The sequence below is a fragment of the Syngnathus floridae genome, chromosome 1 (assembly GCF_059516105.1).
Source record: "Syngnathus floridae isolate MCC-2025c chromosome 1, RoL_Sflo_1.0, whole genome shotgun sequence".
Taxonomy (NCBI): Eukaryota; Metazoa; Chordata; class Actinopteri; order Syngnathiformes; family Syngnathidae; genus Syngnathus; species Syngnathus floridae.
Window position 1 is genome coordinate 7962300 of NC_142413.1, and position 23957 is coordinate 7986256.

The window sequence follows — 23957 nt, forward strand, 5'->3', positions numbered from 1 at the left end:
ATCTGACATGAGTTTTGATTGGCTTATGTTTTGCTTTTCCCTTGACTCACTCGGTTTCTTTTAACTTTTGTATGTGAGTTGCTTAATCAACTCAAATCAGGGTTTGGATTAGGGGTTAGGGTTAGACTTAAGGGGTACTGCTGCACCCTGGTTCAGCTCGAATGACAGTTGCCAGGATACAAGAGGTTCATACAAGTGAGTGCTGTTGCTGGTACACTTTTGTTAACAGATGGATTAAAAAAGGGACACCTATTGCTTTGGAGTTCTATGCTTCGACAAAACCAACTAGAACTAGAGTCCCACATGCGTTTTAGCTTCCTGTTTACCGTGTCAAACAGATGAAAGCACCCTGTGGCGAAAGCATGTGAGACGGACCAGAACAGAGGCGATAGTGTTCATGGTGAGGCAGCGAAAACATAAGTGCAATGAGATAATGTGATGTTCTCTCATTCGGAGGAGTTCTTCATGGGACAGGGAGCTTTTCTTGTATTCTTAACGTCTGCAGATTCTTCAATCCGGGTAAGGTTTATCCTTCTTGTATCGCCTCAATTGATATAGTGTGACAAGTCAGAGGCATTACTTGCTAGTTGTGAATTAATTAAATGCATATAGTTCTATAAAAGTCAGACCTCTTCAACTGTTTATGTATTTAATACCTTGCTTGATGTTGTACAAATTACCCCTCGCCCTCATTGATAGTCATCGATTTAAGCCAGTGAGTTCCAGTGTAGTACTAGTGTCACTAGTGTGATGGCACCCTCTAGTGCACAGGTGTCAAACTCAAGGTCCGGGTGCCAGATATGGCCTGCCACAGGAGTTTATGAGGTCCATTCAAACTTACTGTTTATGCTTTCTTTTTTTAAAAAATAGATTTGTTGTTTTCATTTTGGTAGGCAATCTATATGGAAATCACAAATTTTCTTTACTTCATTTGATCTTACAAATGTTTTTTTCACCAAATGTTTTCTTTTTTTCCTTAACTAAGCATTAGTTGTATAGGATCAAACATTTTCATGACTTTGAAATTCAGTTTTTTGTTTGTAGTATAAATGATAAAAAAAAAACCAATTGCAAGGGCATACTGTGACATACTTTTCAGACTTTTTTGTACAGTACATTTACATTTAATTTTTAAAAACTGTTTGTTCTTCATATTTGCATTCTAGTACATCTTTATTTGAATTTCATGTGCAATGCATTTTAATTGAATCATCATGTGCATTTCTTTCCTCAGATTGATATTCATAATGACATACAATACTATGAAATATTTTTAGGTCTTGTTGTCGAAATATTGCCTTCTTCGGCCAACTATATTTTATTGTCGATGGTGTCGATGGTACTTGGAGAGATAAATAAACTGTTTAGAAAGTAGTGACCCAACATTTACAGTAGGGGACGCGCTTGACTCTTATGAAAATCCTTTTACTCTGTCCCGCCCCTCACATGATTGATTATTAGCAGAATGAAAGAATCCTGCTCTATGCGGGTGTCGACGGTTTCCTGTATAACGATTGTTGAGTTTATTTTTGCTTTTTTACTCATTATATTTTCCCCCCTTCAAAAGTAAATTATTGCCACGAGCACATGCGTATTTAATAGTCAAACATATAATCTACTGTGAATACGTGTAGGTTTCATTTGCAGTTGTAACAATACATTGATCCAGTTATTGTTGCATTTGTATGTGACTCCGATCTTACTCATAGAGTATGAAAAAAAACAATAACAATGGAATACAGTAAACATTACTTAAGTAGAAATACAACAACTTTGTAGTACAATACATTTGCATTAAATCTGATAAGAAAGCGCACATAAAAAAACTTTTATGAGCAACATTAAAAATGAAAATGAAACAAAGATGGATGGATGGATTCATTATTTAAGTACCGTTTTTATTTTCAAGCAAAGTGGTAGCGTCCAAACTGTGATAAAGTTAGATTAATAAATTTGAATATATTACAATAGAAATAAAACATGTGCCTTTTTTAAAGTTCGAGAACCACTTTTCTCGGCTTCTACGAACTTCTTTTTCCCGGAAACGATACTCGGTGTTGCTCTTGATTTAATCGCTGCTCTTTGACGTCCACGTCTCCCTGGTGTCCGGTCCCAGCTTGACGACTGCCTCCCTGCCTACCAGCTCGCGACCGGGCGGCCGCGATGTGTTACTCACCCCCGTTCTAGAAAAGAAAGAAGAAACGCACTTGGGAGTAAACTTATAGGAATGGCGGAGGGCACCGTGACTCTAAAAGGCTTGCGGAGCCAAATGGGTGAGGACATGTTAAACTACAATGACTTTGCTCGAGCGGGTTGTTCTTTTTGGCGGTGATTTGAACGGGCTGCAACGCGGTCAGCTCCCCCCACCTCTTTCACCAACCCAGGGCTAGTAACGTTAGCTCTCCTCGCGTTTTATCGGACTGCAAAATAGAGTACTTTTCCACCTTAGCAATGTATATATCACAATTGTTACGCGACAAAGTTACATTTTAGGGTCGTATCCCCAAGGGGAACTTAACTCAGCTTAATAGCATTGAGGGCTAATGCTAAACTGAAGTTATAACGTTATCTTCCTCGCCGGACCGGGTTGGCGTTTATTCGGCGATTTTTTTTTCTCCGTGAACCTTGTTATCAAACATTTCGCGATTACTTCTCAACTTTAATCGAGACAAAGTAAGTCAACATGTTATGACTTCCTGGCATTTAGCCGACGTTTTAGCTACGTTAGCTCATCAAGAAGAGTTAAGTTACTTGTCAAGTGTGCTTTTGGATTTAAGTTGCTCCTATTTATAGCTGTTCAAAAAAAATAATGTCCATTGAAAGAGGGGTAATCACTTGATTTTGTCTGTAAGTTTGCTAATTGTGCCCATTTCTCGTCATGCCCTTTGGTGGCAAGTGTATGTTGTTGACATATGGCATAACCCCCCCTCCCTTTATCTCTGCAGGGTTACCATAACAATGTCTGACCTGAATTTTTCAATCAAGCATCAGTGCCACACATGCAGAGAGAGATGCAGACAGTTTGCATAAAGAGCTGATGCAGTGATAAGGGTGTGTGTTGTCAAAATGACTGCATCTGTGGAGTTTCAGTCTGTGCAGGGGCATGAATACACATTTTGTTTTGACTTGGGTGCAGCTGACAGTTTTTTCAGTGTTTTACGCAGACAGGAGTGGGAACGGGGGCCGAATGCATACCCGGCGTGGGCGTAGGCGGGTGTTACTTCTGGCAACAAGTGGTCACATTTAGTGCTGATGGTCTTCCTGTTTCCCCCTTCAGTTTTCCATCCAGCGCTTTCATACTGGAATATTTGGCTGCCCAGATTTGTGGTTTCATGAAAATACAGTAAACCCGCTACAAATGGCGACATCCCCAAAATATATACCCTATCATTTCAAACTCCTAAATTCACGAGGGTTTCAATTAATGATTATTTTAACAATTAATTAACTTTTCAATTTTCTAATCACTCGCTGTGGCAACCCTTGAAGGGAAAAGCCCAGTCAAGTTTTAATTCCAAAACAGGATTTATTTTTCCAAATTGAAAGTGCACAAAAATGAATGGATTTGATCATAAACTGATTTCAATAATCAATTTTGTTTTCCAAAAGCAGACTGATTTGACTCGCTTAAAGGCGTTGGACCTTCGAATTCGCACTGCAATGTCAGGAATCTCGCTTGCAAGCATGGCGATTTCCACAAGAATGCAGGCAAGGAGAAAAGCTAGCTGGTGGAAATGATGGGTTCGCACCGCTGCAAGGTTGTCAGGTCCTGCCAAATTATTAAAAGCATGAGAGGCATTTCTTGCAATGGTTGGACTCAACTACCACAGGAGGAGGCTTCAGTTTCACTGTGATTTGTTGTTTTTCTCTCCGCTTAGCGCCCTTTCCTTCCTGTGCATTTATGTAAAGTGGCTGGGGAAGGTCACATAAACAATTTGAATAGCAACACAATGTTTAATGTTCTCAGCCAAGCTTAGGTCGTTCTAAAGATTTTCGACTTTTACGTCAAAGTCAGCCTGACAGAAATTGTTCGGCTAGTCTCAATGGGAAACAACAGATAAAGGACTGAGTGAGATTGAATGAGGTCCATCTGGAAGACTCCCCGTGCCAGGACGCACTGCAAATAGCCCGAGCTTATACCTTTGCATGACAAGGTGGAGTAATCCTGTCCAAGATCTGGCAATGTGTTTAAAAGTGGGCATGTGCGCGGCCGCGTGGGACTGTGCAGGCATCGATTGTCGTTAAGCCGGCCATGATGGGATACTGCGAGCCGAAACTCCTCCCTGTTTACAATGCTTGGCACATTTTAGGTGGCCATCCTCCGCCAAAGTGTTTCTTGTCCACAAAATGTATCATTTACACTTGTCGGTGGCTCAACAATAATGTGACTTCTGCTCGAGACATTTCATGTGAAAAGCTTTTTGGGGATGCACAGACTAACTTGGTGTTAATTTGAGAGGCTGCCCCATCCTGCAATTTAGAGAAGTCGCGCCTGACTAGCGCTAGAATCGGAGTGGCCGTTTTACGCGGGCTGGCCTGCTTCCTCTTCCTCAACTTAATGACAAGCCCCCACGGAGCTGTGCTTGCCGTAATTTGCACACAGCTCCCGACCGGACTGATTGGTGGCCGGACAAATGAATGTTGCTCACCTCTTTAAAATGCCCCGTAATACGTTTTAGGCAGGATGTGTTGACACGGGGGCCACTGTTGATTGTTCACATGCGCCAAATCTCTTCAGGGATGTCGCGCTGAGCGCCGTCTGTGATTGGCTCGTCATTTCTAAGAGCACACCTGGCTCTCTTGAGACCCTCTTCCGCAGTCTAATCAGAGCACTTCAATTAGCACATGAATGTTGTTTTCACTCCATGGCGACTTTCTCCGTGCTTATATTTTCTTGTTGATTCAGTGTCGCAACAGAAGCTGCTCAGGCCAAAGCAAAAACAAAGTTGCTTTGGCGCCGAGAATTTGTTAGTGAGTTGAGGGGCTTTGCTTACTGCACCTTCGTGCAGCCTGTATTGTTTTTTTTGGGGGGGGAGGTCAATTTAAGGTCACCATCCTCACAAGCTACTGTAGTAAATGTAACTTTGAGTGTGCTTGGCTTTAGAAGGTGGGGACGCTCTTGGTGAGTGATGTTGGTCTCAATCAGTGGAGAGTGTTGAAATGGGAATAGCAGAAGCTTTTTGCTTCTCAATCAGTGGAGAGTGTTGAAATAACTTGTACTAGTGGGTCAGTGTAGTTGTAACGTTTCAAATACAAGGTGATTGATTGTAAGGCAACTTGCTCCGTCCATTGTGATGTCTTAATGTAGCCATGATGAGTCACCTTGTCTAAGTCCACATCTTCTTTTCATCCACACTCAGCATATCGCCTGGCAACAGTAGCCTTGCTGTTCAGCATCTATTGATTGATCTTATCTTTATGAATAAAACGAGAATATCTTGAATGAGTCATTATGTGATCTGGGCTCTGTTTTCTCCCTGCAAATGATCTCCTTTAGCACAGTGGGCTGGCTGTTTCATGCTCTCCTGTCCAATATGGGCAAGTTCTTGGCTCATGTTTCACTGATCTCTTCAGTGAACATTGCTTCATATTGTCAGAAAGAGTCGATCGATAGTCTTGTTTCTACATTTATTATGGAAAGTTATCGTAAACAAGTTTTTTGGAACCCGTTCTCTGCAATGGACAGGTTTGCCAACTAGTAACCACCGACAAATATATTTGTCGAGTATGTTTGCAATGGGGTGGCATGCCAAGAGGGCCTCGCCCATATTGTGAAATTGTGATATTTGGGTTTGTAAACCACTGTATTAATGAACAGATTCCAGTAGATGGCGGTGTTGCATTGTACAGTATTTGAGGTGAAGCTAAAGATGGGGTGAGTCTTGGCTTGTCACAATTATGAGGGCGAGAAATGCATTGCAAGTCCATCAAGCCGTTAAGGCACCTCGCACTAGAACAATGCATTTACCAGTATGGTTTTTACAACCTGATTTAAAACTTGATAGTTTGGGAAACCCTGCTTTGACAGCAGCTGCAAGTGAATTAGTTTTGCTGAATGTCTCTAATGCTTTTTCCTCAAGAAATTGACTAGTTGAATTTTGTCAGCACAAAGTACATCTTTGTTATTGCCACAGCAGAATCTGACTGAATGAATGACCGAATGAGTGAGATTTGATGCAGCCTAGTTTTCCTATCACATGACAGAAGGTCTGATTTGCCTACTTGTCAGCAATTCAGTAGTGCTGAGAGCGCACTGCCGAGAAGTGCAGTGAGGACCTAGCTGATGCAGCTTGATCATGTGCTGTTTCCTTCCTACTACATCTGCTATGCATCACTTTCTCTTGGTTGAGAGGAAAGTGCCATTGAAAATATTAAAAACGGCAGAAAATTGTTGGTCTCAGATGTTTTGCAGCGTCGTTGAATCCCAAGTCATACTCTCAAATTCAAATGCGGCAAATTCTGCTAACAGCTTCGACGCCGCGGCTTATGTAAGCCGTCAAATGAAGCGGCGGCCCAATTTTGTTAAATGTTATCTGTAGATTGCACGCTTGAACCTCGGATGTTCAGCACAAATCCCGGACTTGACTTCTAGGAAATAATTTCTGTTTGAAATACTGTGACATGAATTGCTTCAAACTGTCGTCTCTATAAAAAAAAAAAAAAAAGCAGGTAACCATACCGACAAGGAATTTAAACAACAGTTGAACATTTCTGACCTTATTCCAATGTAAAGTTAGTCAAATAATCTATATATTCCATTTTGGAGCGTTTGACTTTTCATTTTTTTGCCTAAAATGTGACTGTACAAGGTTGTGACTGCAGAAGCGCACACATTGGCTCTCATTTGCCAGCGTCTTGCTCACTGAGCGTGTTGAATGCAGTCTGTAGAGTGGGCCATGGGCCGAGTCTGATGGCTTGAATAGCCGGATTGTTCTGCTTCATAACCAGAGTCGCTCCACACCAGAGGCATCATGACTATGCAAACAAAGCTCAGAGAAAACTGAAAAGACAGTCTCATCAGACTTGATTACATCATTTGTCATTTTTTCTCCTCCAATCGGGGTCTCTCCTCTTACTCTGACTCGAAAAATACACAGATATACCGCCGAGTGCAAATTATGCTCGACAAAATGGAAGGTGCTTGAGTGGATAGTAAGAAATAACACTTCAGAAAATTTTAGCGTTGACTTGCCCTTTAAGGAATCTCTGCTGTAAATTGTGTGCTTTCTCTGGTCCAGCTGCAGCTGCGCAGGCCCAAGCCGAGGAGCGGCGCAGCCAGGCCGTGAGTCCAGCACCGTCTGCAAACACAGCAGCCAAACCTCACGGCCCTCGGCCAGGTAACCCACTCCTCACCCAGACACCGCTTTAGCTCAGTGTGAACCGTTAGCCACCAAACTATCCAATCGCCGCCCCCCTGCTCTGTAAGGCTTACTGCAGGGAGGCCCTGAGTCATCACTTTATTATTTGACAATCTCATTAATGACAGCCCCCTACCAGGACTCACACCTTGATGCAAAGCTGTTGCTGTAATATGTCAGCGTAAGCCGCCGCAGCCTCCATCTGCGCACCTCTTTTGACCGCGTTGACGCACGTGTTTGCAGTCCTCGACGGCGCCACACTTCGAGTGGACGATCGACTGCGGGTAGCAAAGGAGAGACGAGAGGAGGCTGACAGGCAACAAGGCAAGGAGACATTTACTCAGATCTGCTTCATCTTGTGGTAAAATGCAAGCATGTATGTGCCACTTGCATAAAGTCAAGCCCGCTGTTCTACGAGCGACGCAGTCGACTGGAAAAACGTGGCATGATTGTCAAGAAAGCAGGCGGTGATGCATATTGGCATTGTAGGAAATGTTTTAATTGCACGCCGAATCAGCCAATTACTGACCTGACCTAATGTCCTCCAAGACAAGCGCTAGTTGTTTTTTGTTAGAACATGTTTCCATTCCACAAGAGTCCAGTTGCGCCTTGGCGATGTAACGCTTGCACGCAGCTGCTTAGACCATGAAAGTTAGACCATGGACCTCCTGACACACAGACGTTATCCTGATTTTCATACCAGAGGAGGCTTGGAAACCCCTTAGTGACTTTTGCATACTTCTACACAATCACACTGGAGTGGTTGTGGTTACTGAACAGATGATGGTGGACGATTTACAATGTAACAAACTATGGGACTGGATTTGTTTATATCATGTCTACAATACCGATTTTCTTAAGAAAATTGTAAATTTAAAATGCCCCTTTTTCTGTCTGTTTTTGTCATCAGTTTTGCGTGAGTCTCAGATCATGGAGCGTGAGCGCAAGGCCAAAATGCAAGTGGAGCGTCAGCAGGAGGAACGTCACAAGAAGGCCGCGGAGCAGCGACGGAAAGAGGAGCAGAAGCGTCAGGCTGTGGAGGAGAAGAGGAAGCAGAAACAGGAAGAGGAGAAGGTAGTCAACGGAGGAGGCCTGTGCACCTGGAATCTCGCTCTTAGGAATGATTATTCCCGTGACCATGAAGCAAATAGAGAACCCCCCCCCCCTTTTTTTTTTTTTTTTATGAATGCGGCAGGAGCATTACGAGGCAGTGATGAGACGAACGTTAGAGCGAAGCCAGCGGGCCGACCAGAGACAGAAGAGGTGGTCCTGGGGAGGATTGTCAACAGACTCAGATGGACGAGCAGGTAATGGCTGCTTTGTTTGTTTTGGGCCAATCAAACATTATTTAACACATTGATGCCACACCTCCAGCTGTTGTGGCCTGCACACCGGGTCTGATTTACTAAGATCCCAAATAGGGAGTCCTGAATCGCGTGTTCACTCACACTTACCGATTGTGCACTCTTAGCATCAGGTGTAAAACTTCTTGCGTCCCTTTCAGTCTCTCTGTGGCAACCTGATAATGGAGTGACACTCGAGGCTCAGTGGCCATGTTCCTTTGAGAACATCCCATTTAAAGTTGTGAAGCCTTGCAGTGGCGAGCGACTGTTGATGGAGGTCTTGTTGTCATGATGAATTGGCAAATGTCACCCTGAAATGATTTGAACCATTCAAAAACCTATTATTGCACAAAAAGTGCTACAACATTGAACGATTGGACCCTGAAATTTCTCTCCAAACCCTAAATCACTTACACTCTGAATGTGTAGCGTCCCATTCTACAAACTAAAACCCGCCTTCACGTGATTTTGACTTTATCCATTCAGTGTTCATATGATGCTCATATTGTGACTTGTGACACCGTCAATGAAAGCCTTGATGGCCGCCAGGCATTCTTCGCCTTGTGCCAAGAAGTGGCGTCAGCACTCCTCACTTCCCCGCTGAGAGCTTTCTCTCCCTACAGGAGACTCGGATGCCGGCGCCTCATCTCCAGTAGCTATAGCAATCTCCCCTGCTTCGCCAGAAAAGCCACCCAGGAACACTCAAGGTTTTGTTTGTGATTTGCCTGCCAGTTAAAATCTGTAGCATGGGCGGCACATATTGGGTGATAGTGTACCGTACCTTCTCTTCCTCACACACCTTCTTTTGCAGCCTAACACCGACTGTTAAATAGAGGAAACCTCTCCCTGTCAGTATGCTTTCTTCTTTCAGGGAGTGTTGCTTTAGGTCTTGGACACTTTGGGGCAGGGCCAGGTCATCGGGGCTACTTTGCATGGAAGCCCAGTCAAATGCTGAACTAATAATGTTGGGTTCAGATCACGGCACGCCATGTTGTGGCTATGCGGTTTGCTCTACTAACTTTACCGCATGACGTGAAAGCACATGGTGGTTGTTGCAAAAAAAAAGAAAAGGTTTTTTTTTTTTTGTTTCAAGCATGAAACGGCATCATGTTCATTTTTCTAAAGTGTCAATAGTGCCTTTGAAAATCCCAACTAGATCATAAGAGACAGTCAAATGAGATTCTCTACAAGACCTGACCTGTAGCAAAAAGTCTGCCTTTGCGACGATAACAAACTGAACAAAATAATACAAATGCTTCTCTGTATGCAAACCACGCCTGCAAAAATAAACGTATCGTCAAATGAACGTCTCTCTAACAGTGTTCGTAAGAACTCAACTGTATGTTGTTTGTAAAGGCAGATGGTTTTCGTTACAGATTTGTACGGGATCTCATTAGCTAGTAGAGGTGCCTGTGGTGTTATCTGAAATGGGTGTTGTCAAGTATCCCTTTAGTGTCCTTCCACTGTGTGCGCCTCCTTTGGGAGCGTTCTGTAGTGTAATTCCTCCCTTCTTCCTCCTCCCTGATTCATAGACAAGCGCTCCACATCCATCACCAACCTCAAACAGCCGTCAGAGGCTAGCATCACCAAACGCCTTTCCTCGTCCTCTGCCACCCTCGTCAAAACTCCTGACAAAAGTAAGTCACCTCTTGACCCCCACCGCACTCCCACCCTTCTGTCTAACCTCTCCTCCCAGTAGTACTTTGTTTCATGCTACATATATTGTTTTTGAATGGTGTCAAACCAGAGGCCTGCGGTCCTATTTTTCCCTGCCATGTGGTTTCATGTGGCTGGCAAAGGCTTGCAACAATTTGTCTTTACTTTTTGAATGTGCAAACGTGGCTATCCAACTTCAAATGAAGATAATCAAACGCAGAGGTGGTTGTAGATGATGGGGTTATTAGGTTTTCTCAACAGAGCATATTAGGAAAGGGACAAGAAGTCTGACTTCCACCTATCTAGTCTGTGAACAAACAGGGCTGCACATCTTCTGGCAAGTAGACGTCATGACCAGTCATATGTTTGAACAGTCACTCGCTCCCGGGGGTTTGTAATAGCCCGGATTTCAAACTGCAGCCTTCATTTCTCCCAAAAGTTGACAGACTTGATTTTTTTTTTTTCCTCATTCCCTAAAAAGAAAAGCTGTTGCTGTTGTATTTTAAATGTCATTATGTCAAAGTTATGTTTAGACGTAAGAAAGATCAAGTGGTATTTAGATTTCTTGTTAACGTCCTGAAATCCCATTGGTGATTGAAGTTAGAACCCAGGCATCATCCCAGGTGCCGAGCATGACCCCTGACCTCAGGTCTAGCCTTATCTCGGCCTTTGCACGCAGCCTCACTGGGGCAGACTAGAGCTTCTTCACAACGAGATAATTGTTTAACTTAATTACTTGACTCTTCCTTGCTGTCCACACACGTGGTTGGGCTTGGGTACCATTCATGAAGTAACATGGGGTGGAATTCACCATTGTGTTGTCATCACTGTCTCTTAGGTATAAAATCCAGGAGTGTGTCTTGTAACCGTTTGCCTCGGAAAGACAGTGCTGCTAAGGAGGAAGGCAAAAAGCTGCAGGCGGAGTCGACAGGTGCATAGTCGCCGCTCTGTGCAACAGTCCATTTCTCTACTTATCACTGGACTTGATCAGTTTATTTTATTTCCTGAAGGAGGAGAACAAAACCCAAATATTTTTCATACTATGTGTTTAATAGTCTCACACAAAAAAAATGTGTCATTGATTTGCAACAGGGTGTAAATTATAGAAGAATTCATTCAGTATGATAAAGACTTCTCAAGGATATTAAGCATATTTTTATCGGCAGCTTTGAAAGGCCAAGCTTATAATTTTTTTTTTTGGGCCCTCCCATGTCTTGGTCTTAGAACGGCTTACAATGGCGCCTATGTGTGCCTCAGCGCACGTCTGACTTTTGATGAAGATCACCAGTTAGGCATCAGCTGCCGTGACGCTTGCCGACTCATTCACAGACCAGAACTGCACATGACCCGTTGGAAAGTCTCTCCGCGGGGATGTTCTTGTTGACTCTCTCCCTGTGTCTCTGGGCCGTGACCCCTGCGCTCACGTCCGTAGGTGCTTCCATGAAGACGAGGAGTTCATCCCTCACACGAGTAAGTGTGGGCAGAGCGCAGACTCCTGCCAAGGCTGCTAAGGGGACGTCAGACAATCAAGGTGGCTAGCATGGGACAATCAATCGATCATTTTTTTTTCATGCTTCCATCTGGCTTTTTTTTTTTTTTTTTTTTTGGGTTTTCCCCTCCCTGGGGAATAACTGGCATGTCAGTGACGTTAACAGCTTGCTGGTTCTGAATTTAAGAAAATTTGAGGGGACATATCTTCTTCTTAAGCATCTTTGAAGTATCTGGTTGTGGGTGGGGCCTACATTATTTTTAGCTTGATGTAATCTCATTTCCTTTTCCCCCTCAAATCTCACACACAATGCTGAATAACATTTTGGGCAACTGCTCAATTTTTCAACACGCTCTTGTCTGTGATTTGCCTCTAACGTTAAATGCTTTCCCTTATAACCTGATTTTTTTTTGTGCTGCGCACGCTGGCAACTAACCCTCATTGTCATTTTTGCAATTGTCAAGTCCAGCAATGGTCTTGTTGTATGTTGCCACTAACGGCATGTATTGTTTGTGTTTTGTCACAAAGTGTACATTGTGTTCTCCCTCCCTTACAGATGACAGCTTCCTAGCAGGATTTAAGATGCTATGCTTGTGCATCAGTGCCATCCCATCATAGCACCCACAAGAGCACCCAAATCCCTTCAAGAGTGCCAGTGTGCAGTCTGTGTATTAATCACCAAAGCTTTTGTTTGTCCATTAGATGCTGCAGCCTCCATTGGCGGAACACTCATTTATTCTTTTGATTTGTTTCTTAGCAGGACCGCTGAAAGTATGCTTTGGATTAGGAATCAGCTTCATTATCATTAATCAGGCGGATGGTGTCGGGCACGTATCATTGAGGAGGTTAATCCGGGTACACACAGGATGTACGATTTGGTGCTTGATCTAAAATAGGATCACTCGACCTTGACTGCAATCTGCGATTTACCGGAGCGCCACTTCAGTCTTTATCACCGTTCTTCTAGCCTCTTAATACCTTGGTGCGTAGTAGCAACCTGCGTGCACTTAAAATGTAAATAGCACATGTCAGTACCAGATGTCAGTTTAGTAAGAATCTCGACTGAGACGTGCGAGTCGGCCAATTGCGGACCAGTGAGGGAGTACGTTCAGATGATAACAAACTCACTCTGGTGTGATTTGTACTTTCGTAGCACAGTCGGTGAGAAAGACTTTGGTTCTTAGAGATGCAAGACCACATTAGTTACCATGCCAAAACGTTTATGTTCAGTGGAGTTGCGGTTAACTCGTTCACTGCCTGCTCTTTTCAAAGCAGAGTTCCTCGTATTGCTAGGAGGTTTAGAGCTTTGTGACTGACCTACTAAAGAGAAGACTCTCTTCTTTCATCAGGGAAACGGTTTTCTTCGTTACTTTATTCTTTAGTTTCATTCTTTGGGTTCACCTAAAACAATGGTTTGTGACCCCAAAACTGAGAAAAGGAGCTTTGTAATGTAATTACACCATAGTTAATCATACTCGTTTGAGCTGAGGTGCCTGAACTTGTCAAAGTCCCAAAGTGACTGTAATTGACATGGCAAGCCAAGATTCCCCACCATCTTTAGCGTTTATTCAAAAGCTGTGCTGATTTCAAATCCAAAGCGAATCAACACTACCCTCAACAGGGATTTCTAAATTTCCATGGCAGTTAAAAACTTAATGGACACAAGAAATATTTTCACAGTCGAAGTTCAAGCACTTACTGGGTCACCTGTAGTCTGCCGTCTTATACACTCCCCCTCTTTCTTTCCTGAAGAATATTTGTTTGTTGTTCACTAATGGTCCAATGTTTTCTCTTTTCCCATCAGCACACCTCCCACTGCCTTAAGGAACCATTGATTTGCCCACATTGTCGAGTGATCCAACTTAGACAATCAGTGGTCTGTCTCAGTACTCTTCCATGGCATCACTTGCCTCGTTATTCTCATGAAATGATTTCATTGACTCCCAGTGAAAAGCTCTGTGAGACTATTGAGACATAACCTATTGCTGCATGTGTTGTTGATTCTCTCCTGATGGTTAAATCACATGGTGGCTTATCTAACTGACGCTTCCCCCCCACTCCCACTTTACCCCTTTTTTGTCATTCTCTGCTGCTATTCTCGACCCCCCCTCCCTTGTCCTATTTTGTCCTTTTCTCTTCTTTTGGGTTTCATTTTCCTGTGGGCTCGCCACGTAGCTCGCAAGCAACCGACTTGCGCTGTGGATGGAGGGGTCATTAGTCGCCTGCTCACTCCCACCCAGGCCTCACTAGCTAGGAGCAAGAGTGCTGCCGCCCTTTCCCCTGAAGGAACCAATGCTCCAGGTAACCCCCTCCTCTCACATAGCAGTCTGACAGCGGATGGTTTCTAGCTCCTCTCTCTTGTGTCTGTTTCCCACTGTAAGGTACAGTAGCTGCAGGGGGCCCCTAGTTCGCCATGGCTTTCATGCTGTGTAAATTCATAATTAGACAAAAACTTATTTTTCTTCTATCATTTGTTCATTGTGTGTACATTGCATATTCAATGCAGCTTGGGTTTCGCAAGACTGTTTAAAATTAGAAAACTGAACATATCCCAGATCAGCGTGTGCGTTTCACTGAGCTGCTGCGCAATGGAAATGCAGCATTACTCATAGTTACCAACGGTATCGCATTTCAGTGAGACCAACTTTGACACCGTGAACATGTATAGCTATACAATTGGCCACAGTTGTAGTGTGCCATGGCTTTAGCCGATCAGGCATCCCTCCACCGGCTGCATTTCTCGGCATCTGAGGAGCTTCTGGGTCCATGCTGGGAGATTTTCTTTAAGCTTCTTACAGGTTCTTGTTGTGTCAGAATGAAACTGTTGTGCAGGTGTCCTGGCACCATGATCAGAGACGGTGCCAAGTGGCTTTTTACTGTACTATATGCGGTCATTGTAGTAAATGGGGCTCATGCTGATCAAATACCAAGATATACTCTTCTCTGTGGCTACGTAAATGCAGCCTGCCACTTCAATAATACTCAAACGTACGATCTATGTGTGTAGTGTAGATGTGCATAGTTTGACTCATAAACACAGTTCATGTTTTGTTCTAGAAAGTCATTTGAATCTGCAAGAAATTGAAGCTGTGTATCTTTTTGGGTGTGGCGTTTATCGACCAGCCATTAGAAAACCCATTAGCAGCACTTATGGATTGTGCGCTATGTATGGTCCCAGTGGAAACATGACCCACCCGAAGTAGTGCAGCAGCAGCAGCAGCAGTGTGCAGGATTTGCATGCTTGTCATAGATACAGAATCACAGAGGACACTTTTGACTGGGCTTTGGCAGCGAGAGTCGTCAAGGTTGCCGGATTATCATGTCTAATCTCTCTATCTGACGCAGCAAGTAGCAAGATAGTCAGCCGACAACAAAAAAACAACACTGACTGCTAACAAAATAGTATTCGATTTATTGATTTTTGTGTTACATGGTCATTGAATGAATTAAAGCTGTACGTAATATTTGATCTTTGAGCTATTCTCAACACATCCCAGATGTTTTTAACAGTCAAAAACTGCATCTTTGTTCATTTATTGCACACTAATATTGGAAAGGCTGTGTGTTAGTATTTGCCTTCTATTCTAAATTTTGCGTTTGCTTGGTTTTCAAGGTGCGAGGTTCCCCGCGTGAACAAAAATTGAAACTGCTGTGTGCTTTGGTGCTACATCTAACAAAATGAAATGTATTTCCCCCCCCCTTAAAAATGATTTCCTGCTTTTGAATCATCCCCTTTCATCCTTTCCCCCTTCTCACTATCTCTCCTTGTATCAAAATTTTCTTCTACCCCCTTCCCCCATTTTTTTTTCTTTACACCTTTTTGCTGGCCAACCTGGCCTGCTTATCACCCTTCCCGCTGGTTGTACTTGCCTGGCCCTGCCGATGATTGTGTCCTTTACCAGAGTGTCACCTGTGTCCTTGCTCAGCCTCCGCCAACCCCATACACCCGCCCCGCGGGCCACTGCGCAGTCGCAGCATCGACCGACAGAAGAACGGCATGACCACCTCCGTGTCGGCAGACGGAGCCCTCGACCCCTCACTGGTGAGAACATCTGCTAAAAGTCAAACCAAATCTCATTCACCTTTTATTACATATGTCCAATCAACCAAGATTTGTATGAAATAGAAGCATTTTTTCCAAGATTAGAATAACTGAGGGATGGACATCTGCCTCAAACAATTCGTTTGGAGAATTAAGGGGGGAGAGTCTTTGAATGAGAGATGTAGTGCACATAGTAATGAAAGCAGCAATGTCAATAATAATGCATGACCAGTTAATTGACCATAAATCAGTTAGTTGTGTGAAATGGACATTTAATCTAGTTAATCAAAATGGAATAGGTTGCTTAGGTGTAACTAGCTTTTCCGCAGGCTTATTACTCAACCAGTTTGCAGCATGAAAAGAATAATATGGTGTTTGCTCAGGAGTGTCACAACTTCCCTTTAAAAAAAAAGATTAATTGCTAAATTTACAGTGAGCTGATTAGTCTGCAACTGTGGAGACAGTAGCAGCAGCAACATAGTGTTCATGTGCTTGATAATGGAAGATTACTGAGTAGGCAGAAAGGAGAAGAGAGCAATGCATTATGTGGAAAATTCTCCAGTATTAGCCTACACAAGATTATCTAACCGATGGTTTATGACAAGCTTGAGCCAGCCGTAGCTTTATGCAAAAGTAATTAGATAAGACTTTTGCCAGTCAAAGTGCATTAGGTGCATGCAAATATTTTATTTCTGCTGGTACTGGCCTGAGCATGATACTATCTACCGGTACTAGGAACCGACGTCCGTCTCTCTTGTCACTCGTTGCTCATTCTCCCACATGACCTTTTAGTCGACACTCTGTGAGGCTGTGAAAGGACCCGTTGACATGGCATGAGACAAACTTGTGGCCTGATTATGGACAGATTGGGTCATGCAAAGCAGACTACACCCTGAGCCTGGGGCTGTTTGACTTTCCATCTCTTTGTCACTGTGCTGTATGGATACACCATAAAAATGTTGTGGTTAATACTCCATAATGCTTTCAATTATATTTTTGTGTATTATCTTCAAGCTTCTTTATGTCAGCACGTCGTGAAGAAGGTTTTGGCAAGATTTGCAGGTCATGATTGAGTTTTGAATGGCTTCTTTTTACAACGGTGTTTTGTCGCAAACTCGGAAACTAATATTTGTCAAGATGGTATCCTATCCAAAGCTTGTGACAAGAGCTTAACACATTTCATTATGAGAGCAGACTAGTTTTAAACCCCTTTTGTGACAAATCTAGCTCAATTTTCAGAATGGCATAAAATGACACCATTCTCGAGTTCAAGTATATGTGGCTGTGTGAAAGTCTTGAGCTGATGTCCTGTAATCATTATTGCCGTGAATTATTTTTTCTTCTCGGTGTGTGTGGGGGGAAACAGGCCAAGCAGGAAAAAACGTCTACCTCATCCGGGCGACAGCGCCCGCCCTCCCCGTCCATCCCCATGGGACGTACCCGCTCACCATCCCCTGCCCCAAAACCATCTCCAAAGAGGACTCCTTCTCCAGCAGCTTCAAAGTAAGAAGATAAGCAGATGTTATGTTCACGTCACCTTTTCCGAGAGACCTTGCAACATGAATTGACTCTGGAAAATTCGAGTGATATTTAATGGACAGTTGAGCGTGGCGTGCTTTCAGTGTAATTAGCGGGCACCACCACAATGTATGTATGAGTGGAGACAAGAGCTTCAGTGTTGATGTGTTTGAAGCCTTGTTTTGTGTACTTGGCTTTTTTTTTTTTAAATCATTTAAACCCTGCAGTGTTATTAACAATACTGTAGTGCCAAACTTTGAAGACATTCATTTTCACTTAACAGAGCATCTAATGAGCATGGTTTCTTCTGACAGGCAAAATTCAAAGGCGCGTCCACCCTCCCCAGTAGCGAAGCAAAGCACCCCATCCCCTCAGCCGACATCTGCTAAACCCCCTCCGATCCAGAAACCAGCTCTGACCCCGCCAGGGCCCCCTACCCTGCGAAAGAGGGACTCCCGCTCAAAGGACATGTTGCTACCCTTACAGCCTGGCTTGGCACAGTCGTCCGACTCTAGCAAATCCAAAGAGAAAGACGGTGAGCATCTCGGCATCGAGCCCACAGTATAACGACATCATGTCTGTTTATTGTTATCAAGTTGGAATTTCACTTAAGATCATTCTTAACAAACAGAAGCATAAAACCACGTTTTTATTCATTGCCACTGATTGCCAGCCCATTTCCCGGCCATTGTGTATTTTTGTTTGCGTCTGGTGTACAGTGATGTGGCAGTAAATCTCAGTGGAGCAGCTCCAGCAAATCCCAGCTGCTGTCACTTCCCGTCCCACATTAGAGTTGTTGATGCTGCCGCCATCTGGACAGAGTTGTGCTCTGCAATATACAGGGTCGTCATTTCAAATAGCTCTCTGAGTCCTCGGCAAATGAAATAGAATTGGTCTCGTGCTATAAAATAAAAGATTTATTTCTCAAAATTCACTCGACAGTCAAACTATGCAAATACATAGAAAAATTCCCTGTTGGTTTTTTACTTAAGAACAGAAATGTCACTAAAGATAACGTGAATAAAATATGCTGCTGCCAAATGAATTTTACCTTTGACCCTGAAGATGTTAACAAAATCCTCAGGTTCGGATGTGAACTTTACACTAAGGTACAAAGCTATTTTTATTTTATTTTATTCAGACCTGGGAAGTTACATTCATGCTGCTGTAATGTTTGGTTAACTTCTGGACGCTCTTGATTCGAAATCATAGCATGATGGGGAGAAAAAAAATAACTTGTGACACGTGATGACCGTAAACTTTGAGAAGTGTGTAATGCATTTAGATAATCTCTGCTAAGCTTTTGCAACATACAAACCCATGCAATGTCTTAGACAAAGTTCAGCATAATCATGCCCTGAAATCAGACTCAACTCGATGTGGAATTGAGTAAATTGTGAAAAAGAAATCTAACTTCTATTTACTGTAACATTTTTTGAGGGGACTGTGCTGGGACATTTAGCTAGTGAAAATTGGCTGAATAAAGTGTGGGAAACACTGGACTACAACTATAATGTTAAAGCAGAAATCATTCACCCTGCATTTTTTGTCTTTCCTCCCTTTCAGATTCTAAGGCTGGAACCAATTCTGCTGCTGAGGCAGCCAAGCTCTTGGCGGAGCACCGCAGACAGATGCGTGAGCAGAAAGAGAAAGATGAGCAACTCAGAATACAGCGGGAGGAGGAGGAGAAGTGAGCAGTTTTAATATTGCCTTATGTGGCGCATCATCAGTGTCTTCTTTCGTCTTCTCAAATGTACATAAGTATGAAAGTGAAGAATAAAGCTCTTTGGTTTGCTCTTGAAGGCTCAGGAAAGAAGAAGAGGAACGCCTGGCAGAGGAGGCCCGGCTGAAGCGCCAAGAGGAGGAAAAGAAGCTGGCGGAGGAAAGAAAAGTGAAGGAAGAGGAGGAGGCCCTAAGAGCGGAGGAAGAGAGGGAGCGACTGGAGGCCGAGGAGGCTCTGAAGCAGGCGGAACTGCAGAAGGAGCGGGAGGAGGCCGAGGCCAAGGCCCTAGAGGAGGCCGAGAGGGTCCGCCAGGAGCGCGACCGCATCATGCAACAGAACCAACAAGAGCGGATGGAAAGGAAGAAGGTAATCATCCATACGGTAGAAAACCCATATGTGATTTAAAAAGAAAAAAAACGATCTGGTGTTTCAGAGAATTGAAGAAATAATGAAGAGGACTAGGAAAGGAGATGGAAATGACTTTAAGGTGGGAAATTGATGACATTCCTAGTAGGGACCTTCACAAAATAGGCATTTATAAGTGTTGTCACTCTTATGCAGAGGGATGACGACAAGGATCAGGAGGACAATGAAGATGGAATGGACCCCTTTGATGCAAAGAGTATGTTCTCATTAGTACCACTTGCTGAAGTCCAAAATCCACCCTGCAGCACACTAAGTCAATCTTGAAATTGGAAACAATATCACATCTTATTCATCGGCGTAGTACAAGGTTGAAAACAGCCGGAAGCAGAGCAATACATTTGGCAGACACATGTTCTTAAGTTCTCCTGCAAAATGTTGTCCAGGTCTTGAGTTGGCAAAACTGTGATAAATTCATTTGTGTTGGACATACAAGAAAACATCCCAAATCTGTATCAGAATAGAAAAGCAGCAGGATTATATTTCTGCTGTTTATATCACATAAATGTCACATCAATTGACTAAAACAGGTAAACATTTGTTTACTATGAATCCGGTGCCTTTTATAGGTGAAAGCCAAATGGCCGACTTTGCCATGGAGATGCACGGCTGTGGCGATGGAGTGCCACAAAGAGAAGAACCCGTGGGTTGCCTGAACGGAAGAGGGGAAGCGGACGACAAGGAGAACAACAACGCCCCGGACGAGACTCAGGCAGTCAGGTATGACGGCGGCCTTGAAACATTCTGATCTTTATCGAAGAGGAAAGTTTTCAAATTTCTCCCCTCTAAATCACAGCATTGTTCACGTTTGGAACATCTCATGCTCACCAGAACTTTCAGTTAGCTCATTCTCCAACCCTACAAAGCCTTTTTAAGTCTGTAACGCTTAACGGCGGATCGATTGGAGCACTCGCTTTCACGTAAGCTGTGTAGGCAGTGGATTTAATCATTGGAATGCAAGCAAGCGCCGTTAGCTAGCCTAACTCATGACCAAACATTCCACAAGACAGCATTGTTTGTTGTCCACATCCTGGGTTTGTTTGTATAGCTCCCTTTTAGTCCATTTAAATCATTAACACAGAATTAGAAAGCCTTGATCAATTTACTCACGAATTGACTCAGTTTGAAATGCGCCTCTGACTCACCGACTTACAGTTAATCACACTAGCCAACCTCTCCAGTCTAGTTCAAAAGAGCCGGCTGGCGGAAGGCTCGGAGTTCCTGAACGAGCAGGACTCGGCCAAAGTGGAGCTGGTGCCGGGCCTGGGCGGAAAGTCCAACCAGTGGAGCTTCGAGGAGCTCATGGACCGTAACGCCAAGACTCACGCCCTCATCGGGGCCGAGGATTGTAGCCCGGTCCTGATTAACTGCGATGGGACGGACGGGACCAAAGGAAGCCCCGTGAACTCGCTGCATTCCTCCAGTCAAGCCATAGAGGCTCTTTCAGGTGAGCAGAGTATTCCTGTCTGCTTGATGGAAGTGACTCGTCTCAAGCCATCATAGTTCAGTTCCAAAAACCCATCCTCTTTCTCGTCATCATCTAGCTGTTTCACCAGTCGCTTGTATTTAGTTCACATTGTTCTCTTTGCTCAAGTTTGCTAGTTTTGTCCCCGGAGAACCTTTCAGATGTCGCCACCTGGAAGAACTTGTGACGTTATGATCAAGTGTCGAGTCCAAATGATTTTAAATGGCACACTGCTCTCTTCTCATCTATTTTCAGAGATTTGATGCTGCACCCACCTCAAAGCCCCCCACTGTTACACTCCTCAACTTCTTGAGCTCAGCTGAAAAATTTCTAAACAGCTTCCTCTTCCAATTTATTCCAGTGGGAGGAGGCCAAGGTGAAATGTAAAGACCTTGCTCGCCCCAAGTGCTTAAGCGTCTCATCGACAAGATGACCAAAGCTTCAGGGAAATTCCATGTTCCTCCTCCTCCTCCTCGTGTCAGGTCTACTTCTTCTTTGTCTTCTTCCTTGTGGTGTCGCAGATGTTTTTAAAGCATTTCTTTGTGTGTCTTTGTCAGGGGTTTGCTGTTGTAATTTATGAATTAATTTTGGCTTCCTTATTATTTGTTGTTTGGAGACATACGCTTCTTGTACGGGAGCGTTTTCGGTGTGCAATGACGTTAAAGACGTCCTGTCTCTCTGGGATTTTGGCCCGTGGCTCTTCTAAATTTACTTGACCGACTGCTGTTTTTTTGTCAGCGTCTGATAATTATGGCCTTACCCGTGTTTTATTATTGTTGTTTTTTTTCACAACTATATTTTGGGTGTGGAGTTACAAAAGCGGGATCGCTTCTGCCCGCGTTGCTCATGCGCTGTCATGTGTGAAGTATGGAAAGCGGTTTGAACATTTATTTAATACCCTAATCAGCCAACTTAAGGTTCATTTACTGTTGTGCTCCTCTCATATGTACTTGTAAACATTTCTTCCCACTTGTCCTGACAATTTTGATCTACCAATCCCCAATTAAACATTATTAGTAAACTGTGCTGCACTCGTAACACTTAGCAAGCCCAGCTAGTATGTCATGCGCCGGTAGCCTCTTTGTGGAGTATGTTTAGGTTTATGTACTAGTATGTGCCTTGTCCTCAATTGTAAAGACATTTTAGTGCACAATTAGAAAGACGAGCTAGCGCTCACTCGTCCTCCAAGTGAGGACAAAATGTGTCCTTAAAGCCATTTGAGGGGCTACTATTGCATTATCAGATAGCCATGATATCTTTCTTTGTAGTCCATCCATTTACTAGCGTTCTCGTTGTCCCTCATGCTAGAAATAATGTTCAATCGGCTTTCCATACATATAGGGCCATCATGGCTTGAGACGACCTGCCTTGCAGTCTGTTTTTGGCCACAGGGGGGCACAGCAGCCATGCGTAAGTTTCTGTAACAACTCGTAATTGTTGCTGTTCAGGACGCAGTTGGCTTGATTGAAAATTGTGTACATTTTTACATGGAGCTTCTGTTTACTAACAAGATGCTTCTAGTTTACGGCAGTCTGTTCATTTCACCCCAAAAAAGTAACACATATAAAGTAACAAATATTCAGGAAGTTTTCCATCTTTTAACTGTCACATTGCCCTGTTCAGTTGTCTTCTTGTCTGCACACGCTAGCTGCTAAAATATTTTGTGAAATATCGCATTTCAGCTGTTTTTTATTTAATAACACCTGGCTGTTTATATATGAATATACAGTTCTGCATATACATATTTAAGTGTTTGTATATGAAGTCAGTGTTAGGCTAATGAAGCCATGATGTTGGCCGAGTAGCGACTCTGAAAGCGGCCTACAACTTTGAGCCTTCAGCCGATTCTGCGGTTAAAATCTTGAATTTGTCGACGGGGTTGTGTTTGGTGTTCACACCCTCTCACCAACCCAATGTAAGGACCTGAGAGGCTTTAAGAATCTAAGACTTTCGCCATCAAGCCGTCCTCCATGTTTTGGTCGTCGCGAGACTTGTCAGGCCACGTCGTGCGACCTTTTTCATGTTCGGCTGCATGACACTTCCAGGACGGGCTCTGTTGGCGCCCTTGCTCGTCAGCGCTGCCTGCTGGAGGGAGGCTGACACCGTTTTCCCCTTCATCAGATATTACATATACATGCGTACATAGTGAGCCGTTTATTTCCATATCCTTGACAATGATATTCTCTTTGACCTTATAACAACACTGGCATACTATTGGGAAAAAGGACATGTTCCTACTGAGGAAAAACTAGTAGACATCTGTGTGCTACGACCACCTTTTATTTCATATGCTTGATAAGGAGGCTACTACGGTGCCTTGTAGTGGTGCTTGCAGTAAATAGTTTAAGGTTTAATCATGTACTACTAGGCCAAAAGTAGCATTAGCAGTAAAAAAAAAAATATATATTTGAACTTCTTAGTTGTCTCAATACGTCAGTGAGGTCAAAGAGCAGGCTAGCATCGTAGTGTCTACCTAGTGTCTTACTAGTATTTTATTTTATTTTTTCCGCATGACGGTACAACATTTTCACACACCAGTAGCACAATTTTGCCAGACTAGTACTAATAGTGAATGTTAAGGAGGTAGCACGGGTAGCACACACTTGTCAACTAGTATACAGTTTAGCTTCACTTGTTACTTGGAGTTGACTTACTAGTAAGGACTAAGAGCGCACTAATACATTGTTTCAGGATGTGGAATAAATACTCAAATGGCTTTCCGTTTAGTTTCTAGATAGCACTGTGCCTTAGAGGTTTAGAATTTTTAATGTTGCTGTTAACGATGTTTGTCTTTACCTTGGCCTCTGACAATCAAGTCCTTTGTGAATAAAAAAGCCCACCCAGCAATTATCAGCCTGCCCCTTAGTAACATTTGTACTGTAAATATATTTGTGTTCTGAGATGTTATATAAACTGTTAATAAAGTCTCGCAAAACTAGA

The 23957-nt window shown here is 43.4% G+C and overlaps 1 protein-coding gene across 18 annotated transcripts; it reads left to right on the forward strand.

Annotated features, from left to right (window-relative positions):
• Positions 1-88: 88 nt before the first annotated feature.
• map7d3 (MAP7 domain containing 3) lies at positions 89-23957 on the forward strand. Of its 18 annotated transcripts, none has more exons than XM_088396566.1 (21): positions 147-195; positions 457-519; positions 7239-7337; positions 7602-7682; positions 8269-8432; positions 8554-8665; positions 9325-9408; positions 10234-10338; positions 11196-11288; positions 11790-11888; positions 14022-14147; positions 15773-15888; positions 17255-17391; positions 17721-17941; positions 18973-19096; positions 19210-19495; positions 19563-19616; positions 19691-19751; positions 20122-20272; positions 20734-20999; positions 21273-23957. In XM_088396566.1, the coding sequence occupies exons 1-21, from the start codon at positions 162-164 to the stop codon at positions 21278-21280; spliced, it is 2484 nt and encodes an 827-aa protein (XP_088252692.1). In that variant the 5' UTR covers positions 147-161; the 3' UTR covers positions 21281-23957. The 18 variants fall into 18 exon arrangements, with proteins under 18 accessions (XP_088252708.1, XP_088252692.1, XP_088252674.1 ...); XM_088396548.1 differs by having other exon boundaries at positions 21379-23957; XM_088396557.1 differs by having other exon boundaries at positions 460-519; positions 21379-23957.